The sequence below is a fragment of the Crocuta crocuta genome, unplaced genomic scaffold (assembly GCF_008692635.1).
Source record: "Crocuta crocuta isolate KB4526 unplaced genomic scaffold, BGI_CrCroc_1.0 scaffold130, whole genome shotgun sequence".
Classification (NCBI taxonomy): Eukaryota; Metazoa; Chordata; class Mammalia; order Carnivora; family Hyaenidae; genus Crocuta; species Crocuta crocuta.
In genome coordinates this window covers 9,493,118-9,520,748 of record NW_027527920.1, presented here as the reverse complement: position 1 = coordinate 9,520,748, position 27,631 = coordinate 9,493,118, and the positions used below count along the sequence as shown (strand labels likewise).

The 27,631-nt window shown below is 38.4% G+C and overlaps 1 protein-coding gene across 1 annotated transcript in view; it reads left to right on the top strand.

Annotated features, from left to right (window-relative positions):
• Positions 1-27,631, top strand: part of TRIP4 (thyroid hormone receptor interactor 4) — a 68,984-nt gene that overhangs the window by 26,549 nt on the left and 14,804 nt on the right. Inside the window, exons 6-11 of the mRNA XM_077747216.1 lie at positions 875-1,004; positions 3,518-3,733; positions 8,408-8,534; positions 11,904-12,091; positions 16,695-16,819; positions 18,128-18,219. Of these exons, the coding sequence (XP_077603342.1) occupies positions 875-1,004; positions 3,518-3,733; positions 8,408-8,534; positions 11,904-12,091; positions 16,695-16,819; positions 18,128-18,219 (878 nt within the window). The remainder of the gene's footprint in view (positions 1-874; positions 1,005-3,517; positions 3,734-8,407; positions 8,535-11,903; positions 12,092-16,694; positions 16,820-18,127; positions 18,220-27,631) is intronic.

The following is a 27,631-nucleotide window of genomic DNA, read 5'->3' as shown; positions in this document are numbered from 1 at the left end:
TAAGTGGCTTAGCATCTAGTAAGTTTTCAGTATTTAATAAAAAGATTTAATGCTTATTTTTGAGAGAGAGCAAACACAAGCTGGAGAGAGGGCAGAGAGCAAGGGAGACAGAATCTGTAGCAGGCTCCAGGCTCTGAGCTGTCAGCACAGAGCCCGTGCAGGGCTCAAACCCATGAAACATGAGATCATGATCTGAGCCAAAGTTGAATGTTTAACTGACTGAGCACCCCAGGCCCCTTTCAGTATTCATTTCTGTCTCTTTCCTTCAATTTCTACTCTTTATTTCTTCCATTGTTTAGTTTTTAATTTTGCTATATGAAAGTATGTTTATTATTTTCTTTAAGTTTATTTTTAGAGAGAGATTTCGAGTGGGGAAAGGGCAGAGAGAGGGAGGGAGAGAATCGCAGGCAGGCTCTGCACTGTCAGCACAGAGTCCCACGTGGGGCTCGAACTCATAAACCGTAAAATGATGACCTGAGCCAAAATCAAGGGTCAAATGGTTAACTGACTCAGCCACCCAGGCACCCCTGAAAAGTACATTTAAAGTCAGCCCTACTCAGTAAGGTTTTTCTTTTACATGGAGTTTTTATATTATTTAACAGTTTTGTACCCTTCGTGGTCCAAATTTCGATACAGGAAGAAATGGATCCTAATGTTTCCTGAAAACCTATCCTATGTGAAGCACTGCTTGGTGCTTAATAAGTTAAGCTTGGCCTTCGTGTTTGTTTCTCATTGAAATGAAGGCTGTCAGCCATCTGAAGCAGAGCCAGATCTTCTGATATTTTGTTCTTAGATATTTTGTTCTTAGATGCACAGTGGTACAACTAATTTATATTATCGTCTGATACTGTTTGGTTTCTTTATTGAATTTCAGGGATGGAAAATTCTGGAAAGGTGGACATCTCTACCAAGGACCTTCTTCCTCATCAAGAATTGCGAATTAAGTCTGGTCTGGAGAAGGCTATTAAGCATAAAGACAAACTGTTAGAATTTGACAGAACTAGGTATGATGTGGTTAGAATAGCAAATGCTAACAAATGGACTGATCTACATATCCTGGGTATTAAAACATTATTCTGGAACCTTATACCTTTTTACAGTGAAGTATGAAAGATTCACAATAAAAGAAGAGCTCCACTACATAGGAGGCCTACATCTTTTTTTTGAATTCATGTTTGAATAAGATAGGCTTCCATCAAGAGCATCTTACCCTGCAACATTTTTTTATTATTACCAGATGCTAGTATACCGCCAGAAAGTTGATTTGGGTTGACAGAATTCCCCAGTTGTTTCCTTTGCAGCCATCCATTCCATCAGTCATCATGTTAGAGCGCCTACCGTATGCAAAGCACTGTGCTGAGCTCTGGAGGGTCTGTAAGAAACTGCTTCTGAGATAGTGTAGGTAGTGTCATATTCTGTTGCCTAATTTCCCTTCCCCTTCCCTTTAACACTAAATTTGTTTTCTGATTGAATGATCATTGTATTAAAACGTTCCTAAATGCAGGGCACCTAGGTGGCTAAGTTAGCTCAGCATCCAAGTCTTGATCTCCGCTCAGGTCTTGATCTTAGGTTCATGAGTTCGAGCCCTATGTTGGGCTACATTCTGGGCGTGAAGCCTACTTGAAAAAAGCCGCTAAATAGGCTTTTACACTCCTACACTTTTGTCATTTAGTCCATTGACTTCTCTTTAGAAGACAGTTTTAATGATTTGTTAGTTCATTTTTTCTTTCTTTCTCTTTCACCTTTTTCTTTTGGACAAAATATGTATTGAAAGCCTGTTATTGGTAAAAAAAAAAAATGAAAAAATGTTTCAGTAGGACTTATACACTCGTTTCTCATATGGCCGTGTAAGACTCTGTGAGGGTCCTTGGAGAACTCTGAATCTCTTACATATTGTAACTGACCTAGGAGTCTATTCCTGGCATTATAACCCTTTGGTTAGACACACTTCCTCCTTCCAAACTATTTGCTGTAAATCAGATTTAACTCTGAAAGTTTTTTGTTTTTTTTTTTTAAGTTTGTTGATGTGTTTTTGAGATAGAGCAGGGGAAGGGCAGAGAGAGAAGGAGTGACAGAATTCCAAGCAAGTTCCATGCTGTCAGCACAGAGCCTGACACCGGGCTCAAACTCAAGAACCGTGAGGTCGTGACTTGAGCCAAATCAAGTCAGACACTGAACTGACTGAGCTACTGAAACTATTTATTAAGCCCATCACAAGGTTTGTAATTCCTGTTCACTCAATAGTAGTATTTTTTTTAATGTTTATTTTTGAGAGAGAGAGAGAGAGAGAGACCATGTGTGTGTGAGTTGAGGAGGGGCAGAGAGAGGAGGAGCCAGAGGATCTGAAGTGGGCTCCATGGTGACAGCAGACAGTTTGATGTGGGGCTGGAACTCACATGACCTGAGCCAAAGTCATATGCTTAACTGACTGAACCACTCAGACACCCCCACTGTTAATCTTTTAAGTATCACTTCTAGCCCTACTCAGTAAAACTTTGGTCATTAGGAATAGAATTAGCACTGGAGTACATTTCTTGGTAAATAGAAACTAGAAAAGGATCTCTCCACTGATATTACCCCTTTTCTTGTGTGTTCCAGGATACTAGTTTCATTATTTAGGTTCACATATAGGACCAGTTGTCTCCTGAGCTCTCTGAAACTTCCTACTGTCAATCTACTTGAAAACTTGTATAATTCCACCTGTGTCCTGAAAAACTGAAATCAGTGTATGAATCTGATTTCAGTATTTCCCTATGCCTTTGTATATCACTAATTTGTGATTAGGCACAGATTCAGCTATGACTGGATTTGTATATTAGGGGTAGTCACTTAACTTTTCTGAGCCCCACCCCAAGTTCATTATCTATAGAATAATTAAAATTCCTTCAAGATCTCAGTTTCTTTGTCGATACGATTTTAGAAATTGGTCTGATTGACATATCTTGGAATTTGATGCAGTGTTTTAGTGAGGGACCAATGATAAGGTTGAGGGGCAGAGGGTGGAAATTGACATATAGCAGTAGAGCAGTAGTATGTCCTAAGAGCAAGCCATGGGACTTAAACTGTCCAAGATAGAACTCCTTAGTTTCTAAGGGAAAGGCAGCACTAAGAACTAGCAAGAATTGACTAGACTCCAGTTGTTGAGGGACTAGGATATCGAGTAAGCTGCCAAGACGTGAATTCAGATGAGGTAAAACTGGTTGGGAACCCAGTTTGGGCCGGACTAGTGAGAAAAAGGTAGAAGAACAATGGGTTAGGGTTATGAAGCTGTTTCTTTTTCTGCCTGAAGGTGAGATTAGTTTTAGTAGCTGAGCTGAGCCTGCTTTGGGGATAAGATACATGGAGAAGCTGGGAGCCAAGTAGAGCTTGACCTGACTTTGCACCTTGTTTGGGCATCTGTGTTTGAGATAATTTTCAGAATAGCAGGAGAGTAAGCTACCTCAAAACAGTTTTCCAGTAATCAAGTTTTGTCAATAAGTAACCCAATTGACACGTGTTCTCTTTTTTTTCTCCTTAGCATTCGAAGGACGCAAGTCATTGATGATGAGTCTGATTACTTTGCCAGTGATTCTAACCAGTGGTTGTCTAAAATTGAGCGGGAAACCCTGCAAAAGCGAGAGGAGGAGCTGAGAGAATTTCGACATATGTCTCGCCTCTCTAAGAAAATCACCATTGACTTTGCAGGCAGGAAGATCGTGGAAGATGAAAATCCTCTAGCAGAGTATCACAGCAGGTAAGTGAGCAGCACCAGAAAGGGTCTGGGAGGGGGCATTTTGTCTGAAAAGGATTTGCTCCGTCTCCTGGAACTGTTATTTTTGTTGATTTTAAAAAGAATCTATTGGGGCACCTGGGTGGCTCAAGTCAGTTGAGCCTCTGACTTCTGCTCAGGTCATGATCTCACAATTTGTGAGTTCGAGCCCCACGTCAGGCTCAGTGCTGACCGCTCGGAGCCTGGAGCCTGGTTCAGATTCTGTGTCTCTTTCTCTCTCTGGCCCTCCCCCACTTGTGGTTTGTCTCTCTCTGTCTCTCAAAAATAAATAAATGTAAAAAAAAAAATTTTTTTTAATAAATAAAAATAAAAATAATCTACTTATTTAGAATAGAAATATGTAAGAGTAGCTAAGAAAATTTTGAAAATGAACAGTGAGGGGAACTTTTCTAGATAATTACTGTAGTTTGATGGAAAGTTTTTTTTTTTAATTTTTTAATGTTTTATTTATTTCTGAGAGAGACAGAGGGAGACAACGTGAGCAGGGGAGGGTCAGAGAGAGAGGGAGACACAGAATCTGAAACACGCTCCAGGCTCTGAGCCGGCAGTCAGCACAGAGCCTGATGTGGGGCTCAAACTCACAAACCGTGAGATCATGACCTTAGCTAAAGTCGGACGCTTAACTGACTGAGCCACCCAGGTGCCCTGAAAAACTGTTTTGAAAACAATGAAGTGCTGTTTGGGCATAGGAATATGAAAGAATTCAGAACAGGGGCGCCTGGGTGGCTTAGTCANAAAAATTAAAAGAATCCAGAACAAAACCTGCGTTGTATGTGTTTGTGTCTATACATGTATAAATTAGTAATTGAAACAGGTAGCATTTCTAAATAGTAAGGAAAGAGTTAAATACATGCTGGGATGATTGGCCACCAGCTTGGAAAAAATTGACATTAGATCTCTACCTCAAACCGTACTGTGATAATAAATTTGACTAAATAGTTAAATGTAAAAGAAGTAAAAGGGTCAGAAAGAAATAAAGATATGCAGGAGAATACAGATACAGTATTGGTGTAATAAAGCTCTTTTTTTTGTTTTAAGTTTATTTATTTTTAGAGAGATAGAGCGTGTGTGTGTGTGTGTGTGTGTGTGTGCGCGCGCGCGTGCGTGCACACATGCAGGAGAAAGGCAAAGAAAGGGAGAGACAGAGAATCCCAAGCAGGCCCTGTGCTGTCAGGACAGAGCCTGACTCAGGGATTCAGGGCTCCATCCTACGAACCATGAGACCATGACCTGAGCTCAGATCAAGAATTCAACACTTAACTGAATGAGTCATCCACGCATCCCATAATATAGCTCTTTCTGAGCAAGATACAAAACCCGTAAGACAAGAAAATGAGATATTAAAAAAAATTTTTTTAATGTTATTTTTTTGAGAGAGATAAGAGTGTGAGTGAGGGAGGGACGGAGAGAAAGAGGGAGACCCAGAATCTGAAGCAGGCTCCAGGCTTTGAGCTGTCAGCATAGAGCCCCATGTGAGGCTGTAACGCACAAACTGTGAGATCATGACCTGAGCTGAAGTCAGAAGCTTAAGTGACTGAGCCACCCAGGCGCCCCTAAGATGAGATATTTTAAATAAAGTAAAAAAATGCTACCAAGCTGAGAGAATATTTTAAACATTTTTAAATCAAAAGAAGAAGGTCTTTAATATGTAAAGACCTCCTGCAAATGAAAAGAAACATACCAAACAAACCAGTAGAAAAATGAGCGAAGGCTAAGGACCATTTACAGGTGAAGAAATACAAATTACCAATAGAAATTATTTTTATAATTATTTTTAATTTTTTTAATGTTTATTTTTTTGAGAGACAGACAGAGCTCAAGAAGGGGAGGGGCAGAGAGAGAGAGGGAGATATCTGAATCAGGCTTCAGGCTCCAAGCTGTCAGCCCAGACAGAGCCTGATGCGGGGCTCGAACTCATGGATGTGAGACCATGACTTGAGCCAAAGTTGGCAGCTCTCCCTCCCCCTCATTCTCTCTTCCTCCTTCCCTCTCTCCCTCTCTCTGTCTCCTTCCCTCTCTGTTTCCCTCCCTCTCCACCCACCTTTCTCTTCTCTTCCTTTCCCCACCCCTCTTTCTCTCCCCTCTTTCCCTCCCTCCCCTATACACAACTGGATATTGGTAAACATAGTAATGCTTTCCACAAGGTTCAGTTTTGGACTTCTCTTTTGGATCTGCCAAATCCATCATAGAATTTTCCTAGACAAGGTTCTCTCCATAAATGAAATTCTGCCACTAGTTTTTACATAATTATTTGTTTTCACCTATTACATATGTGATATGTAGTTATAAAGGAAAAAAAGTAAAATTAGTTTTTGGTGATGGGTTTAGGAATTTTTTCATTTTTTCCCATTAATTTGTATTTTCCAGTTATAAATTACCTTTATAATAATAAATTTTTATAGTCAATAAAAAAGTACATATAGCTCTTTAGAAGTGAAATTGGACAGTATCTCAAATTGTATCTTAATTTATGCATACTTTTTGACTTACCAGCTATCACCAGATAGTAAGATGCTAGTTTCTTCGTCCCCATCTCAACATGTAAAAAATATTTGCCCTTCTGACACATGAAAAATTGTATTTATTTCAGCAAAATTTTTATTCACATTGCTTTTGTTATATGCTGGTAAGTGAACATTCTTAAAATCTATTGACTAGTTACTTGTATTTTGTAGATTTTAGAATTGTAGATATATTTACGATTTATTATATCTCAAACTTATTTCCTTCCTTCAGATCCCACCCTGTTTTATTTACATTCCCCTCTTCCTTCAAAAATTCTTGGTTTTTTCTTCTTTCTTTCTTTCTTTCGCACTCTCTTTTTCTGTCTCTCTCTCTCTCTTTTAGCTTCATGCCTGTGTTTCTGCTTTTTCCTTGGTTTGGAAATGTCTCCCACAATCTTTACCTTTGAAATATCTACCTACTTGGTACAACACATGGGATGATAATAGGAGTCATTGTAATAACTCTCTCATAGTAACAACTACATCCTTCCATGTTTTGTTCATCATCTTCATAGCTATCTTAAACCTGTCATTTAGATTCAAAGCTTCTTGAAGGCAAAAACCTGTTCTCTACCCCTAGTATAAGTCACCTTGCGTATAAGAGGTTCCTAACAAATATCTTTGGTTTTTTTTTACTGGTAAAATCTTTTCATTATGCTTTGCCTCAGAATTATCATTATCCACAAACATTTGTCAAGCATCTGGCAAGGGCATGGAGTACAGCAGCAGGTAATGTGGAGGTACTGGGTAGAATAAGATACAGTTCCTGTAAGACCTGTGATCTCCTACTAACAAGTAGGATTAGTTCTATGTTCTTTAAATGGAAAATCATCACATTCTTTTGTAAATTTAAAACCAAAATAAATAGCAAACCATGGGCACAGTATAACATGGAATGTATGTGATGACTGTTTATTTTAAAAAAATTTTTTTTTAATTTTTTAATGTTTTATTTATTTTTGAGAGAGAGAGACGGAGAGAGAGACAGAGAGACAGCATGAGCAGGGGAGGGTCAGAGAGAGGGATATACAAAATCCAAAGACAGGCTCCAGGCTCTGAGCTAGCTGTCAGCACAGAGCCTGATGTGGGGCTCGAACCCATGAACCATGAGATCATGACCTGAACTAAAGTCCGACACTTAACTGACTGAGCCACCCAGATGCCCCTAAAGAATTTTTTAAATATGTATTCATTTTTGAGAGACAGACAGTGCATGAGTAGGGAGGGACAGAAAGAGAGGGAGACACAGAATCCGAAGCAGGCTCCAGGCTCCAAGCTGTCAGCACAGAGCCCAATGTGGGTCTCAAACCCATAAACCGTGAGATCGTGACCTGAGCCGAAGCTCGACACTTAACTGACTGAGCCACCCATGAGCCCTGATTACTGTTTAACTAGTAGGTGCTATATGACTTCAGAAAAAGTAGTAATCACTTGTGTGCCAGTAGAGGGCCTTATTATAACTTCTGGGCTTTGAAGCAAGGATAGAATCTAGGTCAATCTGGAGGAGTGGAGAGGGATTCCTGAGTGTGCACAGGAGTAAAGGAATGTGTTGAGTAAATGGGCTGCTATAGAATAAATACTCTTCTGTGGGTCAGACTATTTCTAGGAAGCTGTTCTAATCTTGGCATTTTTAGTAATCTTGTTAAAAGATGAATGATTGTAGGGGCCCCTGGGTGGCTTAGTTGGTTAAACGTCCGACTTTCGCTTAGGTCATGATCTCACGGTTCGTGGGTTCGAGCCCCGCGTCAGGCTATGTGCTGACTGCCAGCTCAGAGCCTGGAGCCTGTTTCAGTCTGTGTCTCCCTCTCTCTCTGACCCTCCCCTGCTCACGCTCTCTCTCTCTCTCTCTCTCCCAGAAATAAATAAAACATTAAAAAAAAAAAAAAAAAGATGAATGATTGTAGTGTGCCCTACCTATTTTCTTAGTGTTCTGGAACTTTTACTGATTCATATTCCTTAGGGTTCTTGGAGTGATGAGAAGGAAGTTGGTGGTGGGGAGTAGGAAAGGTCATCCATGGACCCCTCTTTGAATTTCAAATTTTCTCATTGTTGAAGGATTTTATGTTGTGGTAAGTAAGGATATTCTGAGCATAGAACATTACCAATTATTGCATCCTTTGGTTTCTCATCACAGACTAGATGAGACAATACAGGCAATTGCCAATGGAACCTTGAACCAACCACTCACCAAATTGGATAGATCTTCTGATGAACCTTTGGGAGTTCTGGTGAATCCCAACCTGTACCAGTCCCCTCCCCAGGTTAGTGGACCTTTGCTTTAACTGGTAATGAGAGGAGTCTGGGCCCAGATATTTCTCCTTTCAAGTGTGCCGCTTTCATAGGCTTTAGATCTTAATCTGCTCTTTCAACACACCCACCAACCTTATTTTCTGTCCCTAGTTTTTTCCATATTTTCGTAGTACTTCTTACAAGTTGGCCTGTGTTCTGAGTATTTCCCAAGAGAGAGTTTTGTTAAGTAAGAGATTGAGACGATAATCCATGGTTCTTTTGTTAATGTTCTTTCTCTACCTTTTATAGAATATGGGTAACCCCCTAGAGTGGTGTTTTAAATTAATACATTCGTTGTTATCATTCATTTTTCCATCATACATTGAGCATCTGTTACGTGCAATCATAGTAGTAAGATAAACTATATATGTTGCTTCTATCCTCAAAGAACTTCTAGACGAGTAGGGGGAAAACTCATATAAGCAGTTATAATACAAATAGAGATATAAACAAAGTATGATGGAAATACCACTTCCAGTTGAGAATAAAAGAGGCTTTTGTAGGGAAGCTACATTCATTAAAAGTAAATATCCAAGAAAATGGGTGTTTGGGAATGGTAGGGAAAGAAACATTCCAAGCAGACTGAATTGTAGGAGTAAAGCATGGGTACATGAAACCATGGCCTTTATATTTATGGAAAAATGAGTTTAGGCTGCTTAGAGGGTGCTTATCAAAAGGATTATCTTGAGAAACAGACTAAGGTTAGGTAGGTAGAACCAAACCACTAAAAACTTTAAATGTTTAGAAAATTTTCATGTTTTTATTTTGTAAATAAATGTGGACCATAGAAGGTTCTTAGGCAAAGAGATGCAGTCAGAGCAGTGCTTTAAACAGCCTAACTGGAGATACTCATTCAGCCCTTCACACATGCCAGCTTCTTTGCCAGGTGCTACGAAATTTGAAGGTAAAGGCTCAGCTCCTATCATTAAGGATTTAGTGGGAAGACATGTTTGAATACAAATAATTTGAATTCCTGAAAGTATTTGCATATAATACTGTATGTTAATTATACTTCAATTAAAAAATAAGTGCAATCATGGACACATGTTGTGCATAGAGTAGGACTTTAGAAAAGAGTTCATAAACACTCCAGAGGAGTCACAAAAGAAATAGTGTTTGAGAGAAAACTTATAGGATGAAAAACAATTTCCGGTAAGACAAATCTAGGGAGGAAATTCCAGGTAGAAGGTACAACATGTATAAAGGTTCAGCAGCTTAAGAATACTGTAGGTTTGGTAGAACCAGAAGTAATTAAGTATTGTTAGAAGCTAAGACAAAAATAAAAAGTTGGGATGGACTAGTCGGTGTATTAGTTTCCTTTGGCAACCATAAGAAAGTATCACAACTAGTTGGCTTAAGATAATAGGAATTTATTCTCTCACAGTTCCTTAACACCAAAATCAAGATGTCGGGAGGGCCACAAATGCCCCTCAAAGGCTCTACAGGAAAATGCTTCCTTGCTTCTTTGAGCTTCTGCTGGCTTCAGGCATCCCTTGGTTTATAGCAGGATCATTGTAATGTCTGCCTTCGTCTTTACTTGGTCTTCTTCCCTGTTTTTGTCTCTATGTGTTCTTTCTTTTCATAAGGACAGCAGTCATTGGGTTTGGGGTCCACCCTAACCCAGCATGACCTGACCTTAATTTGATTACATCTGCAAAGACTATTTCCAGATGAGGTCACTTTCATAGGTTCTGGGTAGACATAAATTTTCGGGGGGATACTACTCAACCCAGTACTAGGCAGTATCTTACTATGAAAGGCTTTATATCTCACGCTAAGGAGTTTGGTTTTATTTCAAAATAGGCAAAAAGAAATCCTTAAAGAATTTTAGCAGAAGACAGGCATGAGTTCCATGCTTGTATAGAGAACAGATTGGAGGGAGGAGTAAGACTAAAGCAGGGAAATTGCTAAGAAGGTTACTGCAGTTAGTATAGTGGGGAGATGATGAAAGTCCAGGTTAGTGTAGTAACACTAATAGGGCAGTAGAGAGTTATTTAAAGGCCAAAAATGTAGATGAGGAGATCAGTTAGCAGGCTCTATGATAATATTAGTGAAAGATAACAGGTTAATTTGAGAAAATGGCGGTGGGAATAGAGAAATAGGTAATAGAAACTATAACCATAGTAGAGATAAAACAGTGAATGTGGGCCTCAGAATTGTTCAGATACCAACGTGTTTATGAAATCATTTATTTCCCCTATAATTGATGAGTCCTTCCTCTGTCTTCCCAGTTAAGGACTTCTATCCCCATGTCATATTTACTTAATTCTGCTTTATATTTTGGATAGCTGTTTATGTGTTTGTCTTCTCCCCTCATAGGATTATAAATTCCTTGAAAGAAAGAACTGTATCCTTTTTATGCTTCATGTGCTTTCCACATGGTCAAGTATTCAATAAATGTTTTTTTAAGATATGAAGCAGGTGATTAGAGTCATAAAATTTTATTACATTAAGATTCTTAGAGATTAAGTTAGTCCAACCCCATCATTTTATAGTTGAGAAAACTGAAACCTTTAGAGCTTAAATGATTGCTTAGAGTCTCTAAACTACCACTCTAGTTTTTTTACCCTATAAATTATCAAACAAGTCAAAAGATTAAGACCACTAACCTGAAATTTCATTATCTTAATAAAACCCTTTTTTTTTTAAGTTTTGGAGCCTTTCAATCTTCTTGTTTTGGAACAAACGTGAACCTTTGTCATTCTGTGACAGAACTGCCAGGACACATCAGTTTCCTATATTAACCTCTGTCCTGTGGTTTTCTCTTCTCTTCATGTAATGGGGGGCTTGTTTCAGTAATACTCCATCCTTTCTTTTAAGGGACAAGTTGTTCCTTTCAGGGCAAGAGAATATGTCTTGCATCTAATAATCAGAACTGCTCCCCCTGATAGCATCTGATTAGCTTTATCATTGTGCCAGCGTGTGACTCTGCCTTTAAGCACATGAAAGGTGTGTGGACCAAAATGTGGAACCTTCATTTAATGGAATTCTTTTGGGAAATTGTCCAGAATCCAATATGGATCATTAATAAATTTATAGTAGAAGTAATTACAGACCTTATACTTGGTCTGCTTGTTGTGTTTTTGCTGAAATTAGGAATCTACATATGGAGATTTCAGCATTCTAATTTTAAGATAGAACCTTGTTATCATATCTATGACTTCTTCTGAATTTATACCTACTATCTTTTTTGTCCTTGTTTCAGACAAAGGTGGGATAAACTTTAAGAAAATGTGCCCAGTATGATTTCTTCATTGTTAGCATTCATCTCATTTTGTATACCTACCCCAGATTCTTCCCTTGTCAGACAGAACTGTATGTTTGGTTTCTTTCTTGTGTAGTGGATAGACCAGACAGGTGCAGCCTCACAGAAGAAGGCTTTCCATTCAGCAGGATCAGAGCTAGAGATGAACTCCTATCGGCACCAGTTGCGAATCCAAGACCAAGAATTTCAGGAAGGCTTTGATGGTGGCTGGTGCCTCTCTATGCATCAGCCCTGGGCTTCTCTGCTTGTCAGAGGGATCAAAAGGTAAGGATGGAAATGAATCTTGCCAGTGGAAGATTTTACAGTGACATAAACTTGGTTTAGAATTATGGATTGGAATTTATTTTCCCCAATCTAGTGATGATTTATAGTACTCTTCAGCACATAGAACTTTAAGCAGTATATTCATGTTACTGATTTGGTAGTAGTGTTTTTATTGAATAGCTTAAAAAAAAACTGAGGTTAGAAAGACTAAGGATACTACTCATAAAAAAAGAATAGAATATCAGTTTTTTCATCTTCAGAAGGAAGTCCTTGGCAAAACTTCTCTTGGCTTTGCCTTTGTAATATAGTACTCAGCAACATTAATGGTTTGATCTTATTTGAAATACAGTTTTTATGCCTATTTATTAATTTTTTAGGACACCAGCCCAACTGTGTTTTTTTCTGTCCTATATCTATGTATTAATCTGACTAACCATATTGAAAAACTACTCTTCTAAAAAAATAGGGGATGCAGTAAGAGTTAAGTAGAGTTACTACAAAGTTGAGTGGTTGTACCTGTTCATGGTGGTTAGAACTTAGTGTTCTATGGTTTCATGTTTCTTCTCAATTCAAATTTTTAATTTTTTTATTAAAAACTTATTAATGTTTATTTTGTGAGAGAGAGAGCGTAAGTGGGGGAGGGACCGAGAGAGAGAGGGAGACACAGAATCTAAAGCAGGCCCCAGGCTCTGAGCTTCAGCACAGAGCCTGACATGGGGCTCGGTCCCATGAATTATGAGATCATGACCTGAACTGAAGTCGGGCACTTAACTGACTGAGCCACTCGGGCGCCCCTATTTTATTTTATTTTTAAGTGTTTTATTTATTTTTAAGAAAGCTCGAGTGGGGAAGGGGCAGAGAGAAGGACAGAGGATCTGAAACAGGCAAAAGCCTGATGTGGGGCTTGAACTCACGAACTATGAGATCATGACCTGAGCTAAAGTTGGATGTTCAACTGACAAAGCCACCCAGGTGCCCTGCTTCTCAATTCACTTTTTAAAAATAAGTTTTTTCACTGCACCTGGCTGGCTCAGTTGGTAGAGCATGTGACTTTTGATCTTGGGGTTGTAAGTTCAAGCCCCACGTTGGTATAGAGATTACTTAAAAATAAAATCTTTAAAAAAATAAAACAAAAAATAGTTTTTTCTTTGCTTTTATAAATATAAATAAAAAGTTGGAAAATACGGTGAAGTAGCTAGAAATTGCTTCAATCCCACCACTTAGAAATACCTACTGTTAGTATTTTAGAGAGTTTATTTATATTTATTTTCCTGTGCTGTTATATAGTGAGGTAATAAATTATATTTAGTGTTTTATTTCTTTACTTCTTTGACTTATCATTACAACATACTCACTTTCCCTTTTTACCAGTTTTATTAAAATGTAATTAACATATAACATTGTATTAGTTTAAGGTGTACAACAGAATGATTTGATATATATGTATGTATTTTTAAATGGTTGCCTCAGTAAGTTTAGTTAGTATCCATTACCTCACAGGGGTGCCTGGGTGGCTCCGTTAAGCATTAGGCTTCGGATCAGGTCATGATCTCACAGTCCATGGGTTTGAGCCCCACGTCAGGCTCTGTGCTAACAGCTCAGAGCCTGGAGCTTGCTTCAGATTCTGTGTCTCCCTCTCTCTCTCTGCCCCTCCCCTGTTCGCTCTCTGTCTCTGTCTCTCAAAATAAAGACACTAAAAAACATTTAAAAAAAAAATCCATTACCTCACATAGTTACAGATTTTTTCTAATCATGAGAATTTTTAAGATCTATTCTCTTAGCAGCTTTTAAATATATAATACAGTATTGTTAACTGTAGTCACCATGCTGTACATTACTTCTTCAGGACTTATTTATTTTACATAAAAGTTTTGACTATCATTACCCATTTACCTTTGGCAACCACCACTTTTTCCTATCTATGAGTTTGGTTTTTTCCAGATTCTGCATATAAGTGAAATCATGCAGTATTTGTCTTTTTCTGTCTGGTTTAGCACAGTGCCCTCAAGGTCTATCCAAGTTGAAAATTAAATGGCAGGATTTCCTTCATTTTTATAGCTGAATAATGTTCCATTGTGTATAGATACCACATTTTCTTTATCCATTCATCCATCAATGGGCATTGGGTAGTTTCCATATCTTGGCCATTATAAACAATATTACAGTGAATTTGGAGGTGCAGAGATCTTTTTTTCCTTTTTATCTTACCTATTAGAATTTACTATGCCTGACAGTCTCAACTCATAACAGTAATAATATATTTAAATAGATTTTTAAAGTTCTAAAAACAACAGTAGCTCTATGCAATAGATACGGCCGGTATTATTATAGTCTTACACAAATGAGGACACTTAAGTAAGGACACTTTATAGATAAAGTAGCTTTCTCTGAATTAAAAGCTAGTTAGTGGCAGAGATGGAACTTGTTCAAGTTTTTTTTTTTTATAGTTTGTTTAATTTTGAGAGAGAGACAGAGCTTGAGCAGAGGAGGGGCAGAGAGAGAGAGGGAGACACAGAATCCAAAGCAGGCTCCAGGTTCTGAGCTGTCAGCATAGAGCCCAATGTGGGGCTCCCAACTCATGAACCTGGAGATCATGACCTTAGCCGAAGTCAGAAACTTGACCAACTGAGACACCCAGGCGCCCCCAGTCCAACTTTTTAAAGTGTTTTTTCTACTCTTAGTGTGTAAGCTTCAGTCATTTGTCTTCTGAAAGAAAATTTTTTATTGGCATTTAGGATCAATTATTTCTACTTTAGTATTTTCATTATTAGCTGTGATTTCCCTCCTTCATTAAGGTGCATTGCCATTTTTCTCCCTTCTTGAAAGTTAAGCCTTCTTGCTTTGGTTTGTAATTGCTTTCACGTGTGTAGTGCCATCAGCACAAATGCATGTGAATCTGCTGCTGCTCCTGGGCAGCTAGAACCTCAGGTGTCTGTTCTTCTCATTCAGTTTTCTGCAGTTTGGGTGTCTTTTCCCTCTTCCAAAGTAGAGAACTAAACAGCTTGCTTTCTGATAAATGAATCAGAAGGTTTACATTTCTCTCATCCTGTTTTGGATCATTATCATTCAGATTTTGTTATTGAAAAGAACAGATAAGCAACATCCAGCCCACAATCACTAATCCCACAGAAATGAAATGAGTAGTTCCACCACATTTGTAGGACCACTTTTCCCAATAACGCTTCTGGTTATTTGATGTGGAGAGAAGAACAATACTGATTTATTCTTCATTTATTGATCACCTGCTATGGGCCTGACACTACTTCAATTCATCTGTATTGGAAAATGAAGAATATGAGAAATTCCATATTTCCCATTGTAAGAATAATGTAACTGGAGCCTATTATCAAGGTATTTTATTTGATTTGATTGGAACTAAAAAAGAAACATCTTTAAAAAAAATTTTTTTTAATGTTTTATTTATTTCTGAGAGAGAGACAGACAGACAGACAGCATGAGCGGGGGGAGGGTTGGGGAGAGAGGTAGATACAGAATCCAAGACAGGTTCCAGGCTCTGAGCTAGTTGTCAGCACAGAGCCCTACGCGGGGCTCGAACCCATGAACTGTAAGATCATGACCTGAGCTGAAGTTGGACGCTTAACCGACTGAGTCAGCCAGGCACCCCATATCTTTTTTAAAAATTTATTTATTTTTTGAGTATATTTCACACACAATGTTACATTAGTTGCAGGTAGACAGCTTAGTGATTTGACAAGTTTACATACATTATGCTATGTTCACCACAAGTATAGCTACCATCTGTCCTGTTATATTGCTATTGCAGTATCATTTTATTCCTTATGCTCTGCTTTTTATTCCCATGACTTACTCATTCCATAACTGGAGTCTTGTATCTCCCTCTTCCATTATATTGCTATTACAATATCATTTTATTTCTTTTGCTCTTTTTATTCCCATGACTTATTCCATAACTGGAGTCCTGTATTTCCCTCTTTCCTTCCCTCATTTTGCCAACCCCCTTCCCCCAGGAATATCTTTTTGTAATCCTCGGAGAGTAATTAAATTCTCTTGAATGCATTGTTTTTCCACCTAAAGATTCTTTCAGACTAGTCAAGTTGTTGCAATTTAAAGAGTAAAGATGACAAACATTTTCATTTACTTAAATTTATTAAGTAATAATTATAAAAGTACTATTCTTAGAGATTTGTGTGTTGGTGAGGATTTTTCTGTTAGTTTAGAGAACAATTAGAAGATCTTCCAAGAAAAAGTTATCCCGTGACTCAAATAACAAGGATTTTCCTTTATTTTGGAACCATTTGGATGCTTTCAAAATAAAAGATTTGAATGGTGGAAGTCACAAGGCTAGTGAAAGATCCAAGTCTGACTTACAGAGATCAGATAAAAAATAGGACCTGAAAGAGATCACTTGTCTTTGTTCTGATGACAGCAAAAGCTAGAGAACAGGGTTCATACTCCAGTGAAGTGTATTGTGGGTAATGTATATTTTTCACACAAAGGACCCTTCTTTATGAGATATCTTCTATAGATCTCTTGGTTCAACTGGGTGTTTTGCTATATTAAATGAGATCCTCTGGGACATTAGAATTTATATCCTTTCTACTAAATTTGTAATTTTTTTAAGGGTGGAGGGCAGAAGCTGGTACACTCCTCACAGAGGACGTCTTTGGATAGCAGCCACAGCCAAAAGACCCTCCCCTCAAGAAGTCTCAGAACTCCAGACTACATATCGTCTTCTTCGTGGGAAAGGTGACAGCCATATATTCTCCATTCAGTATTACTTGATGGAAAGAAGTTCATCTTCTTTCACTTCCTTCTTCCTCTGACTTCTTTTTTTCTTAGAGGGGGAAGTAGGTGAGAGGGACTTTAATCTTTGTTTGTTTGTTTAGTGACAAACTTAGACAGATATTCAAGGCATTCGTTCATCAAACAGTGCAAATAAAAATATCAGTTCCCGGGGTGCCTGGGTGGCTCAGTGAGTTAAGCATCTGACTCTTGATTTTACCTTAAGTCCTGATCTCACAGTTCATGGCTTTAGGCCCCATGTTAGGCTCTGCTCTGGCAGTGACTAGCCTCCCTGGCATTCTTTCTCTTTCCCTTACTCTCTTCCCTCCCTTGCTTGCACTCATTGTCTCTCTCTTTCAAAATAAATCAACATTAAAAAATACACATATCAGTTCCCAAGACCAGAAATCAACCAAATAGTTTTAATTTCATCTAAGAAAATTTTCTTTTTTAAAGAATTTTAACTGTGAGAGTATAATTAATGACTATTATAAACTCCAGAATCTAGATTGAGAAGAACATCCACAGTAAGAATTTTTTGAGGGGACTGACCCAAATAAACATCTGCTATGGATTTGGACAGGACAGAGTTGGTTGACTTAAGCATTTTATTTTGGGAATCACCCCTGAGCACATCAAATTTGGATCCCAAAACCACTTCTGAACCTTAGGTTCTTGTTTTGCTTCCTCTTACCTAACTCAGACAGTTGTTTTGAAGATAGAATGAGAGGATAATTACAGAACTACCTTTAAAAGGTTTTAGAAAACCAAAACTTAAGGAATCAAAGGTTCTTATTTTCTTAAAAGCATAATGTTTTGACTGTTATGATTATCTTGTTTTAAATTTGTGATCTGTCATCCTTTTTTTTTTTCTCTCTCTCCCTGTGTTTTGTCATCCTTAAATTTTTTTACTACATCTTTTTGGTTTTTTTCTTCACACCTGTCGCTTGTTTCCAAAAACCATCACCGCCAACTCTGGGGTAATCCAGTTGAGTATAGGGGGAATGATTTTTTTGGAGTGAAGTTGTAGGGTCCTTGAACTTTGATGGTGTAAGGATAATTTTTTTATAGTTTAGAATGTGGACCAAGCCACCCACTCACTAAGTTTGTTGCTAAAATGCAGATAGTTGTGCTAAATAAAAACCTCATTGTTTTTCTTGTCTACAAATAGGTAAAAGAGATAGTGATTTGTTCAGAACTGGAAACAGATTTGTGAGTTTCAGGGGGAACAAAAAGGAGCTATATCTGATCCTTCTGTTATTTTTGATTCAGATGTGGAATTTCCCAATGACTATCCATCAGGTTGTCTTCTGGGCTGTGTGGACCTCATTGACTGCTTGTCCCAGAAGCAGTTTAAGGAACAGGTGAGTAAAGTATACTTCTCTTGGACACATGCTTGGTTTGCCATCATAGTTGGTTGTAGGTCCTTCAACACAGAATATCGTGGAGATATTCTGTAAGGTGATAGCCACTGAATTTAGACATGTGAGGATAATCTTTTCATAGGGAAATGCTGGAGAGATATAAGACCAGGGCGGAAACAGAAAAACTAGTGATGTTTTGGTTTCTGATAAATGTACATTTCTGCATAAAAAGCTATTTCACCAGTCAGGCTAACACATAAAGGTTCCTCATCCTTTCATAAAACTTTGCTGCTTTTGGTAAAGAAACCCTCCATTATCCTTTGAATTATTTCAGGTAGGTGGTGGAGATGATAGGATTTGTTATTTTTCTGGAAGATTTGATTCAAGCCAGAGATTTCATGATAGAGAAGTATGTTTAAATTCTGATTGCCTGAATTAATCAATGTGATACATCATATCAATAAAAGAAAAGATAAAAACCATATGATCCTGTCAATAGATGCAGAAAAAGCATTTGACAATAAACTATTTGTAAAAAAAAAAAAAAATTCTGATTGCCTGGACTTTGCCATATTTGGGGGGCTGCGAGGGAGTATGTACGCACATGTGTAGGTATGTATTTGAACGGACATAACTAGAGTTCATTTTTGAACAGCAGAGGGAGCCGAAAGACTTTAGCTTGTTGGAGAGTGCCTGAAATTTTAGAGCCATATGTTTAGACTCAGACTAACAGAATCCAAAATGGGAAAGTCTATCCTTGAAGCATGAAGAGTCTTTTTTTTTCTTTTAGTATTTTTATTTATTTCTAGGAGAGAGAGAGAGACAGTGTGAGCGGGGGAGGGTCAGAGAGAGAGGGAGACACAGACTCTGAAATAGGCTCCAGGCTCTGAGCTGGCAGTCAGCACAGAGCCCGACGCGGGGCTCGAACCCACGAACCGCGAGATAATGACCTAAGCGAAAGTCGGACACTTAACCGACTAAGCCACCCAGGCGCCCCTGAAGCATGAAGAGTCTTACCTAACAGTATGGTTTTCCGGTACTTTGAACAATTGCTTTAGGACTGTGCTTAGGAAAATGTTCTTCAGCTTAATTTTTCTTAGTAAACTCTTTGTTTTCCAGACCTATTTGCCTTATGATACCATTATTATTGTTTTAAAAGTTGCTCCTATCAGGGAGCCTGGGTGGCTCAGTCAGTTGAATGTCTAACTCTTGGTTTTGGCTCAGGTCATGATCTCGCAGTTTGTGGGTTTGTACCCCACACTGGGCTCTGCTTTGTCAGGGCCCTGTGCTGACAGTGTGGATCTCTCTCCTTCTGTCTCTGTCCCTCACCTGCTTGCGAGCCTATACGAGTGTTCCCCCCTACCCCTCCCGCCTTCTCTCCAAATAAATAAATAACTTATTTAAAAAAAACAACAAAAAACCCTGATCTTATCTATCTTACCCTCTCTACCCTTTCCTCACAGATTTTAGCCAATAGTTACTATCCCTCTAGTTTTCTGTCTTTCATTTTCTTGTGGATTGCCTCCATAGCCCTTCTCTGATTACTTTATATATAGGAGTAAAATGAATGCATTTTGGCATGAATTTGACACCTAGCCTTTTGTTCTGAACCTTATTACCTAATCCAGACCTAGGGGAAACCATAGACATGTGGAGGCCCTTTAATTTCCACACCATTGTACCTGTGCTTCTGTGGGCCTTTTGCCCATTTTCCCAGTATCTTCTTTCCTCTCTTGCTCTCCCTTTTTTTTTTGTTTGTCTTTTTTTTTTTTTTTTTTTTTTTCTGTGTAGAAGTAACATTTAAAAAAGTTCCTTGCATTGGTGTAGGCTTTATAGTTTTAAAGTGTCTCACAGGCATTAATAGCTTAGTATGACTTAGTATGTTATTAATGTATTTTCTTTATAGAATATATCTGCATTCTAAAAGGGAAATCAGAGTACCTGGGTGGCTTAGTTGGTTGAGCACGTAGCTTTTGGTTTCAGCTCACGTCATGATTTCATGGTTCATGGGTTCAGGCCCCATGTTGGGATTCTCTCCCTCTGCCCCTCCCCTGCTTGCACGTGTGCATACATTCTCTCTAAATAGATAGATAAATAAATAAATAAATAAATAAATAAGCTTATATTTCAAAATTAAAAAATTTAAAAAGGGGAATCAGGAGCATCTGGTAGTGTGGGTGGTGGGGTTTGGCAAAGGGCCTTCCTTTATTTTTTTATTTGTCAATCAAGCAAACCACCATCTAATACAAGGTCAAATGATTTCAATCACTAGACAGCCAGTCTTCTTTCTGCCACAAAATGTGTAGAGAAGGGTAGGAAACAGTAATCCTAATCTGTGGCGTACAGCAAGTTTATGGGAATTAGAAATATAATTGACAATCTTTTTGGTTTCTCACAGATAACTCTCTTTCAGGTTGGCATAATACTCCTCCTTGAGCTTAGATTCTGTCTTTTATCCTGAGGATACTGAGGGCAGCACATAGAAATGTAGGAATTCTTCCATATGTTCCCAGCTGGAGGTCCTGGCAGCTCTCTTTATGAATTTCCCTGGTGTCTGTAATTAGAATATCCCCAAATGCCAGAAGCCAGTAGGCTTCATCAAACAGGGATCCCTTAACCATTTTCCCTATGGTCAGTTTTTCTGGGGCTTTTCCCCACTGTTTCTTTTCTTTGTTTAGGGGTAGCTCATGAGTGTATGTAGAATTGGTATTAGTCCTATTTGGGAATTATTTGTCAGATAAAGATCTTTTAAAAATTGTAGCTTTGGTGTTTGGTTGCCTTTTGGAAAATGTCTCAAGCATCATTGGTAATCAACCTGTTTTTGTTTTAGCTATGGATCCATGATGTAAGTAATGTGGTTGCCTAGCCTATTTTACAAACCTTATTCTTGTTTCTGTAAGAATGAGTTGAAAGTTTAGGAATAATAGTCCTAGACTAGCATTTCGCAAACTATTCCATGCATAGGTGTTCTCTGGGGAAATAAAAACGGGGAGGTGGTTTTCTATGGACACATACATTTGGAAAATGTATTTGTATCAGACAAATGTGTTTGTTTACTGCAGACCTTCTCAGAGACCCTAATATGCTAGTATGCATTATGACTCTGATACAATCGTCTATTATGTCTAATGGATATAACATGCAGTGTTCCAAAACTTTTAGACCATAAAATCCCCTCCTCCTACCTCATACACACTACCTACTTTCATACTGCAGAACTGATATCTTGTGGTATATACAGCTAAGAAAGTGCTAGCCTAGGTCTGTTTAGTTTTCTTTTATTCTCATAGGTCATCTCACTGAGGGAGAATCATACAGGAAACAGTTTCTTCTTTCTGCATCTTCACACTCATTTCTCATCACTCAGCTGAATTACATTGTCTTTGAAAACCAGTGTAGAGCATGTAATTTTTATTTCAGCTGAAAATAATCTCCTGTATGACTTGGACCACTTTTTACTTCTCTATCTTGTTCCTTTTTCCTTCCCCAAAGAAACTCAGTAACTTACTTTCTGACCTCACATTCTTGGCGTTTCTTTGATAAGTTAAAATATACCAAGGTCTCACTATTTTTGGCATAATGTGATCATTTAGTCTCTTAAAAAAAAACACATTTTATTAGAGGTTGTTTAAAATCAAGTACACTATACTGTTAAGTGATTTTTTTGAATATGTGCTTAAAATGCTTTGCCCTAAGGTAAGAACTCGTCTTCTTTTATCTTCGAGGAGTAGTATAGCTGGCATGGCTAATTTGTGCCAGAAGAAAATCCCACTAGACCCTCAGCCCTCCTGAGTAATGGCAGGGAATCGACCTAGACAAGACAGGAATGATGCAGAAAAAGGCTGTGGGCTCAACTCAAGAAAGAAAGGTAGATGAGAGCCATCTAGTTACAACTTCTCCTGTATTCCCCTGGAAGGAGCCCATGCAGTTTGCCAGCATTTTATCTGTCAGCAGCAGATGTAAGCTCTCAAAAACAGCAGGGAGGATGTTGACTGCAACAATGCATCAAGGCTGTGGTTTGTAACCTCAATAGTAAGGCAGTTAAAACTTTTTTTTTTTTAACAAAGACATTTTGATTGCCAAATCCATAACCATTAGCAGCTGTGGTTTGAACAGTTCTCTAGACCTAACAAGTTTTCAAACAGAAAGTTGAGTCGGTGGCTTTTGTTTCTACTAGTCTATGTTGTGTTTGGGCTATTTATATCTCTGCCTTCAATAGAAAATCTGATTTGTCTGAAATCTCCAAGGTCATTGATTATTCCATTTCTTCTGACTAAATCCATTCCTCTCCTGCCAGCTTACTGACCCTTCAGTCCATTTGATCTTATGGCTTTTATAATAGCCAAGACTCTATAGAATTATGCTGAAGCAGTTCTGCTAGGTGCCTATATAACTGACATCAGCAATAGAATTGAAGTCTTCATTGGGGTAGAGAGTATTATTTGGTCCTTCTCCTCTAAGGGCATCCAAGCAGTACAGATCACCATCAGGAAGATTTGCAAAAATCATGTGTGGAAATCATCAGCTTCTGTCATCAATGGGTTATCTGTAGGTCTGAGAGGTGAGAAATTAAAGACTGAAGGAAGTAATAGTTAATATTCAAACCAGATATCAGCCTTGAAAAATACAGTATCCCCAGATTTTCCTTTTCTTTTCTTTTTTAAAATAAGCTCTACGGCCAGAGAGGGACTTGAACTCATGACCCCAAGTTCAAGAGTCACATTCTCTACTGGCTGAACCACCCAGGCTCCCCAACAAACTTTCTTTTAAAATATGTGAGGGGTACCTGGGTGGCTCAGTCGGTTGGGCGGCTGACTTTGCCTCAGTTCATGATCTCACAGTTCATGGGTTCCCAGCCCTGCATCGGGCTCTGTGCTGACAGCTAGCTCAGAGCCTGGAGCCTGTTTCAGATTTTGTGTCTCCCTCTCTCTCTCTGACCCTCCCCTTCTCACACTGTCTCTCTCTCTCTCAGAAATAAAACGTTAAAAAAAATTTTTTTTAATAAAATAAAATATGTGAAAATGTCCTGTCGGACTGAGAAAAACTGCATATTTATAGACCTAAAGTGTGTATTCCTAAGGGATCATGAAGGCTGTGTCAGAGACCCAACAAAGAGGGGAACTGTGTGTCTGCCACAAGTAGCCTAACCCTAGGCTGTTCTTTAAAAGTACAGTTTGCTTGAGTGAAACAGGGAATGTATTTTCAGAATTCTTATGAAGACTAGACTATTTACTAGAATTTCTTGGTTAGAGCAGAGTCTTTAAAGTTGTTTTGTAACCTGGGTGTCAAATGCCCACTTACTGAGTTGAGCACAACCATGTATATTTTTTAATATTTCAGAAAGCATTATGCTTTCTTTTGTACTTATCCTGAAAAGAGAAGAGGAATATTAACACTTTTCTGTGCATTTATGTAAGTTCTTTAATGTTTACCTTTTCATCTGAAAATGAACATATAATTCTTAAGATTTTCTTTAAGTATTAGTAAATACTTGAGCACATACCATAAATCAGACATTGTTTTAGACATTACAAGAATCAAAAAGATGAATTAGCCATGGGTTCTGTCCTCAGGATGTTTGAAAGACCACTAGATAGATAAAATATGTATGCAAACAAAGAAAAACAAAATAAAAAGCAAGGATAACTGTCTTGAAAAGTAATGTCTTAGGAATTTAAAGGAGGGAAAGGTTGCTTCCAGCTAGGAGGGACGCCAAAAGCCTTTATTAATCATATGGCATTTTGGGCTGCCTGGGTGGCTCAGTCAGTTAAGCATCTTACTCTTAATTTCAGCTCAGGTCTTGATCTCCAGGTTCATGAGTTCAAGCCCTCTCTGTCAGCTCAGAGCCTGCTTGGAATTCTCTCTTCTGCCCCTCCCCCATGCACTCTCACACTTTCTCAACATAAACTTAAAAAAAAAAAAAAAGAGTATGGCTTTTGAATTAGCCTTGCAGGGTAATAATAATAAAATCTATCACTTTTTGTTCAGCTGTTACATACAAGGCCTCTTACATATGTTATTTTCTAGTCCTCAAAACAACTCCTAGCATTACTCCTCTTTTAAAGAGACAATTCAAGATAGAGAATTAAGTAACTTGCATAGTGTCAGTCAGTAAATGGTAGAATTGGGATTGCTGTTCAAGTGTTCCTACTTAGTTGATAGAAAAGCATATTCCAAGGAGGGGGAATAGCGTGAGGTGGGAAGTTATGGGCCTGTCCAGAGAGTAATAGCAAACCAATGTGTCGAGAGACGACAATGGGTGAAGAAGAGGAAGAAGCAGCAAACAAGAATGGAAAAGTATGTTGAGGTCAGATGGTAGATAGCTTTGAATGATAGGCTTCAGAGGTAAGACTTCTCTCTGTGGTCACTTGTGGAATGGAGGATGGGTGTTTGGAACTTGATCAGGGCCTTGATTTAGGAAAGTGGGTCTGACTGCAACGTGAACGATGAATTGCAGTGAAGGGCCCGAAGGTGGGGAGACTAATGAGATGGCAGTTGTCATTCCAAGGTCAAGATATTTTTAAATGTCTGTTTAAGGAGAATGCCAATGAAATTAGGTAAGAGAGGAACAGATGTAAGAGGTTTTATGTAAGTAGAATCAGTCACTTAATGTGACACCTTCATTTTACCTGTAAGTAAACCCAGTCTTAGAAAGTAGTCTTCTGGATTTAGAAGGAATCTGCTGTAGCTTTGCTATCTTCTTGCAATCTGTTCAAGGTTTCTTGATTTTTCATCTAGTCTATTATATGAACTAGGTGGCAAATTATCTAAGATTTTATTGCTTGGAATAATATATAATCATACAGTCAGCAAGTATTGACTGACTATGTCATGTGCCAGGAACTGTGCTAAAGACTAAGGATCCAGAGTTTTAACAAGATACTCCATCTTTCTGGATCTTTCAGTCCACTAGAAGAGACTGAGACCAGAAAACACAACCATACTAATTATCATATGAAAAAGGAATGCATGAAAGAGAGGCCCTAACTCCTAACTCAACTTGACTGGGAGCAGGGTGGGTAGGGTTAAGGAAGCTTCTAAAAAGCTGAGTCCTGTAGAAAGAATTTGTCTTCCTCAATATACCATCCTTTATCATGTCACCATTCTGTTGTCCCCCAGGATAGTTCCTGTTCATCCTTTTGAACAGCTCAGATATCACTGTCTGTAGGGTCTTCCTAGACTTCAGTCCATTTCCTCCCTGACAAGACTAATCACTTCCTTCTCTGGGCTACTGTGTTCATATATCTATAGCTCTGGTAGATGAGTTGGACAGAAAGGAACAGATGATTGAAATGTTTAGGAGGCAAAGTCTTTAGGACTTGGTGATTTGATTGGATATGAAAGATAAGAGAAGTTTAAGATAAACTTGGGTTTCTGGCTCTGGCAATTGGGTGAATGCTAGTAACATTAGTCTACATGGAGTGTACAAAAAAAAGAGAATTTTCTTGGAGTGCCTGGATAGCTCAGTCAGTTAAGTGTCCAGCTCTTGATTTCAGCTAGGCCATGATCTCATGGTTTGTGGGTTTGAGCCCTGCATTAGGCTCTGCTCTGGTGGCACAGAGCCTGCTTGCGATTCTCTCCCTCTCACTCTCTGCCCCTCCTTCTCTCTCTCTCTCTCTCTCTCTCTCAAAATAAATAACTTTAAGAGAGAAAATTTTCTTTTGTGATAAATAACTGAAATAAATGACCTGTGGTAAAGAAAACCTGTATTGTAGCAGTAAAGGAAAAATGTCCTATAATATGTAATCACCATACAAAAATCTATATTTTTATGATTAAAAAAGAAAAATCTTAATTCCAGGTGTGCCTAACTGGCTCAGCTGGTAGAGCATGTGACTCTTGTTCTTGGGGTTGTAAGTTCAAGTTCCATGGTGGGTGTAGAGATTACTTAAAAATAAAATCTTTAAAAACTATTTCATTCCAATATAGTTAACCTACAGTGTTACAATTTTTTATTTGGATACTTTAAAATATTTTAATCTGTTTTGTTCTCAAAGATAAATGTGATTTGATGAAGGCATATTGTTAATGTTAATAGCACCAGATTGCCTGACAATGATCTTACCTTGGTATGTCAATCAATGTTCTGAGCTCTGCCTCAGAATAGTTGTCCTCAGTTAAGTCACCAACCGTTGGGAGATAAATTCTAAAATAGCCCTGTCCCTTAACACAAGAGGAGTTTTAGCATTCTGAGTTATTAGTCCCAATGTAAACCTCAAGGGTTAAGGACCTAACAATGTAGTATCTTTAATTAAGAGTAATTTTCTGGAGCGCATGGTGGCTCAGTCGGTTAAGCGTCTGACTTCGGCTCAGGTCACAATCTCATGATTCATGGGTTCAAGCCCTACCTCGGGCTCTGGGCTGACAGCTAGCTCAGAGCCTGGAGCCTGTTTCAGATTCTGTGTCTCCCTCTTTCTCTGGTCCTCCCCTGCTCACGCTGTCTGTATGTCTATCAGAAATAAATAAAACATTTTTAAAAAAGAGCAATTTTCCTTTGGTTCTCACTAGTTTAGTTTGGAGTGAAAGCCTGCTATATGAAATTTAAGACCAAAAATAACTGTTGTGAGTTGGTGATTCCCATTTAGGTCTTAAAGAGGGCAGAAAAGCTATGAGGTTAATTTTAGAGAAAATCTACTTGCTTAGGTTCTCTTGTGTATGGAGATTCTAGCATAGGATTCCCAAGGGTTCAGAAAGCCACAGTGGGAATTTAACTGTGAGTAGGATGCAACCAGGAAACCAATGCTATGTGGCTTTGCTTAGATCATCTTCCACAAATGGCTGTAAGACCTTTAAGCTGCATATCATTCGTCCCTTATTATTTTCACCTGGAGCAAATATGAACTCTGTAGCATTGAGCTGCAGTCCCCCCATCTTTGATACTGAGCACATGATTTTTTTAAAAAAACATTTAGTTATTTTGAGAGAGAGAGAGCAAAAGCAGGGGAGCAGAGAGAGAGGGAAAGGGAAAATCCCAAGCAGGCTCTGCACTGTCAGCTCAGAGCCCAACACACGGCTCAAACTCACAAACCATGAGATCATGACCTGAGCCAAAATCAAGAGCCTGATGCTTAACTGACTAAGCCACTCAGGTGCCTCTATACTGAGCACATGATTTGATTTGGGTACTAGCATATGGGAATTCAGCTCCCACGTTGGGCCAGCTGGCGTGATCTTTATCTAACTCCAGTCAAATATACAGTAGTCACCTTGTTGAAGCATCATGACCGATATGTTATTCTGATGTGAGAAAACTTTTATCCTCTAGTATAGTGAGGCCTGAGGTATAGTTGTGTGTCCTGTAAACTTGTTGAATTGCTTTAAAGGAAAATGTAAACAGGAACTATTCAGAGAACACCGTTGCTTTCAGGATATGCTTCTTTGGATCTGTTGTACTTGTTGCCTTTTTATCAGA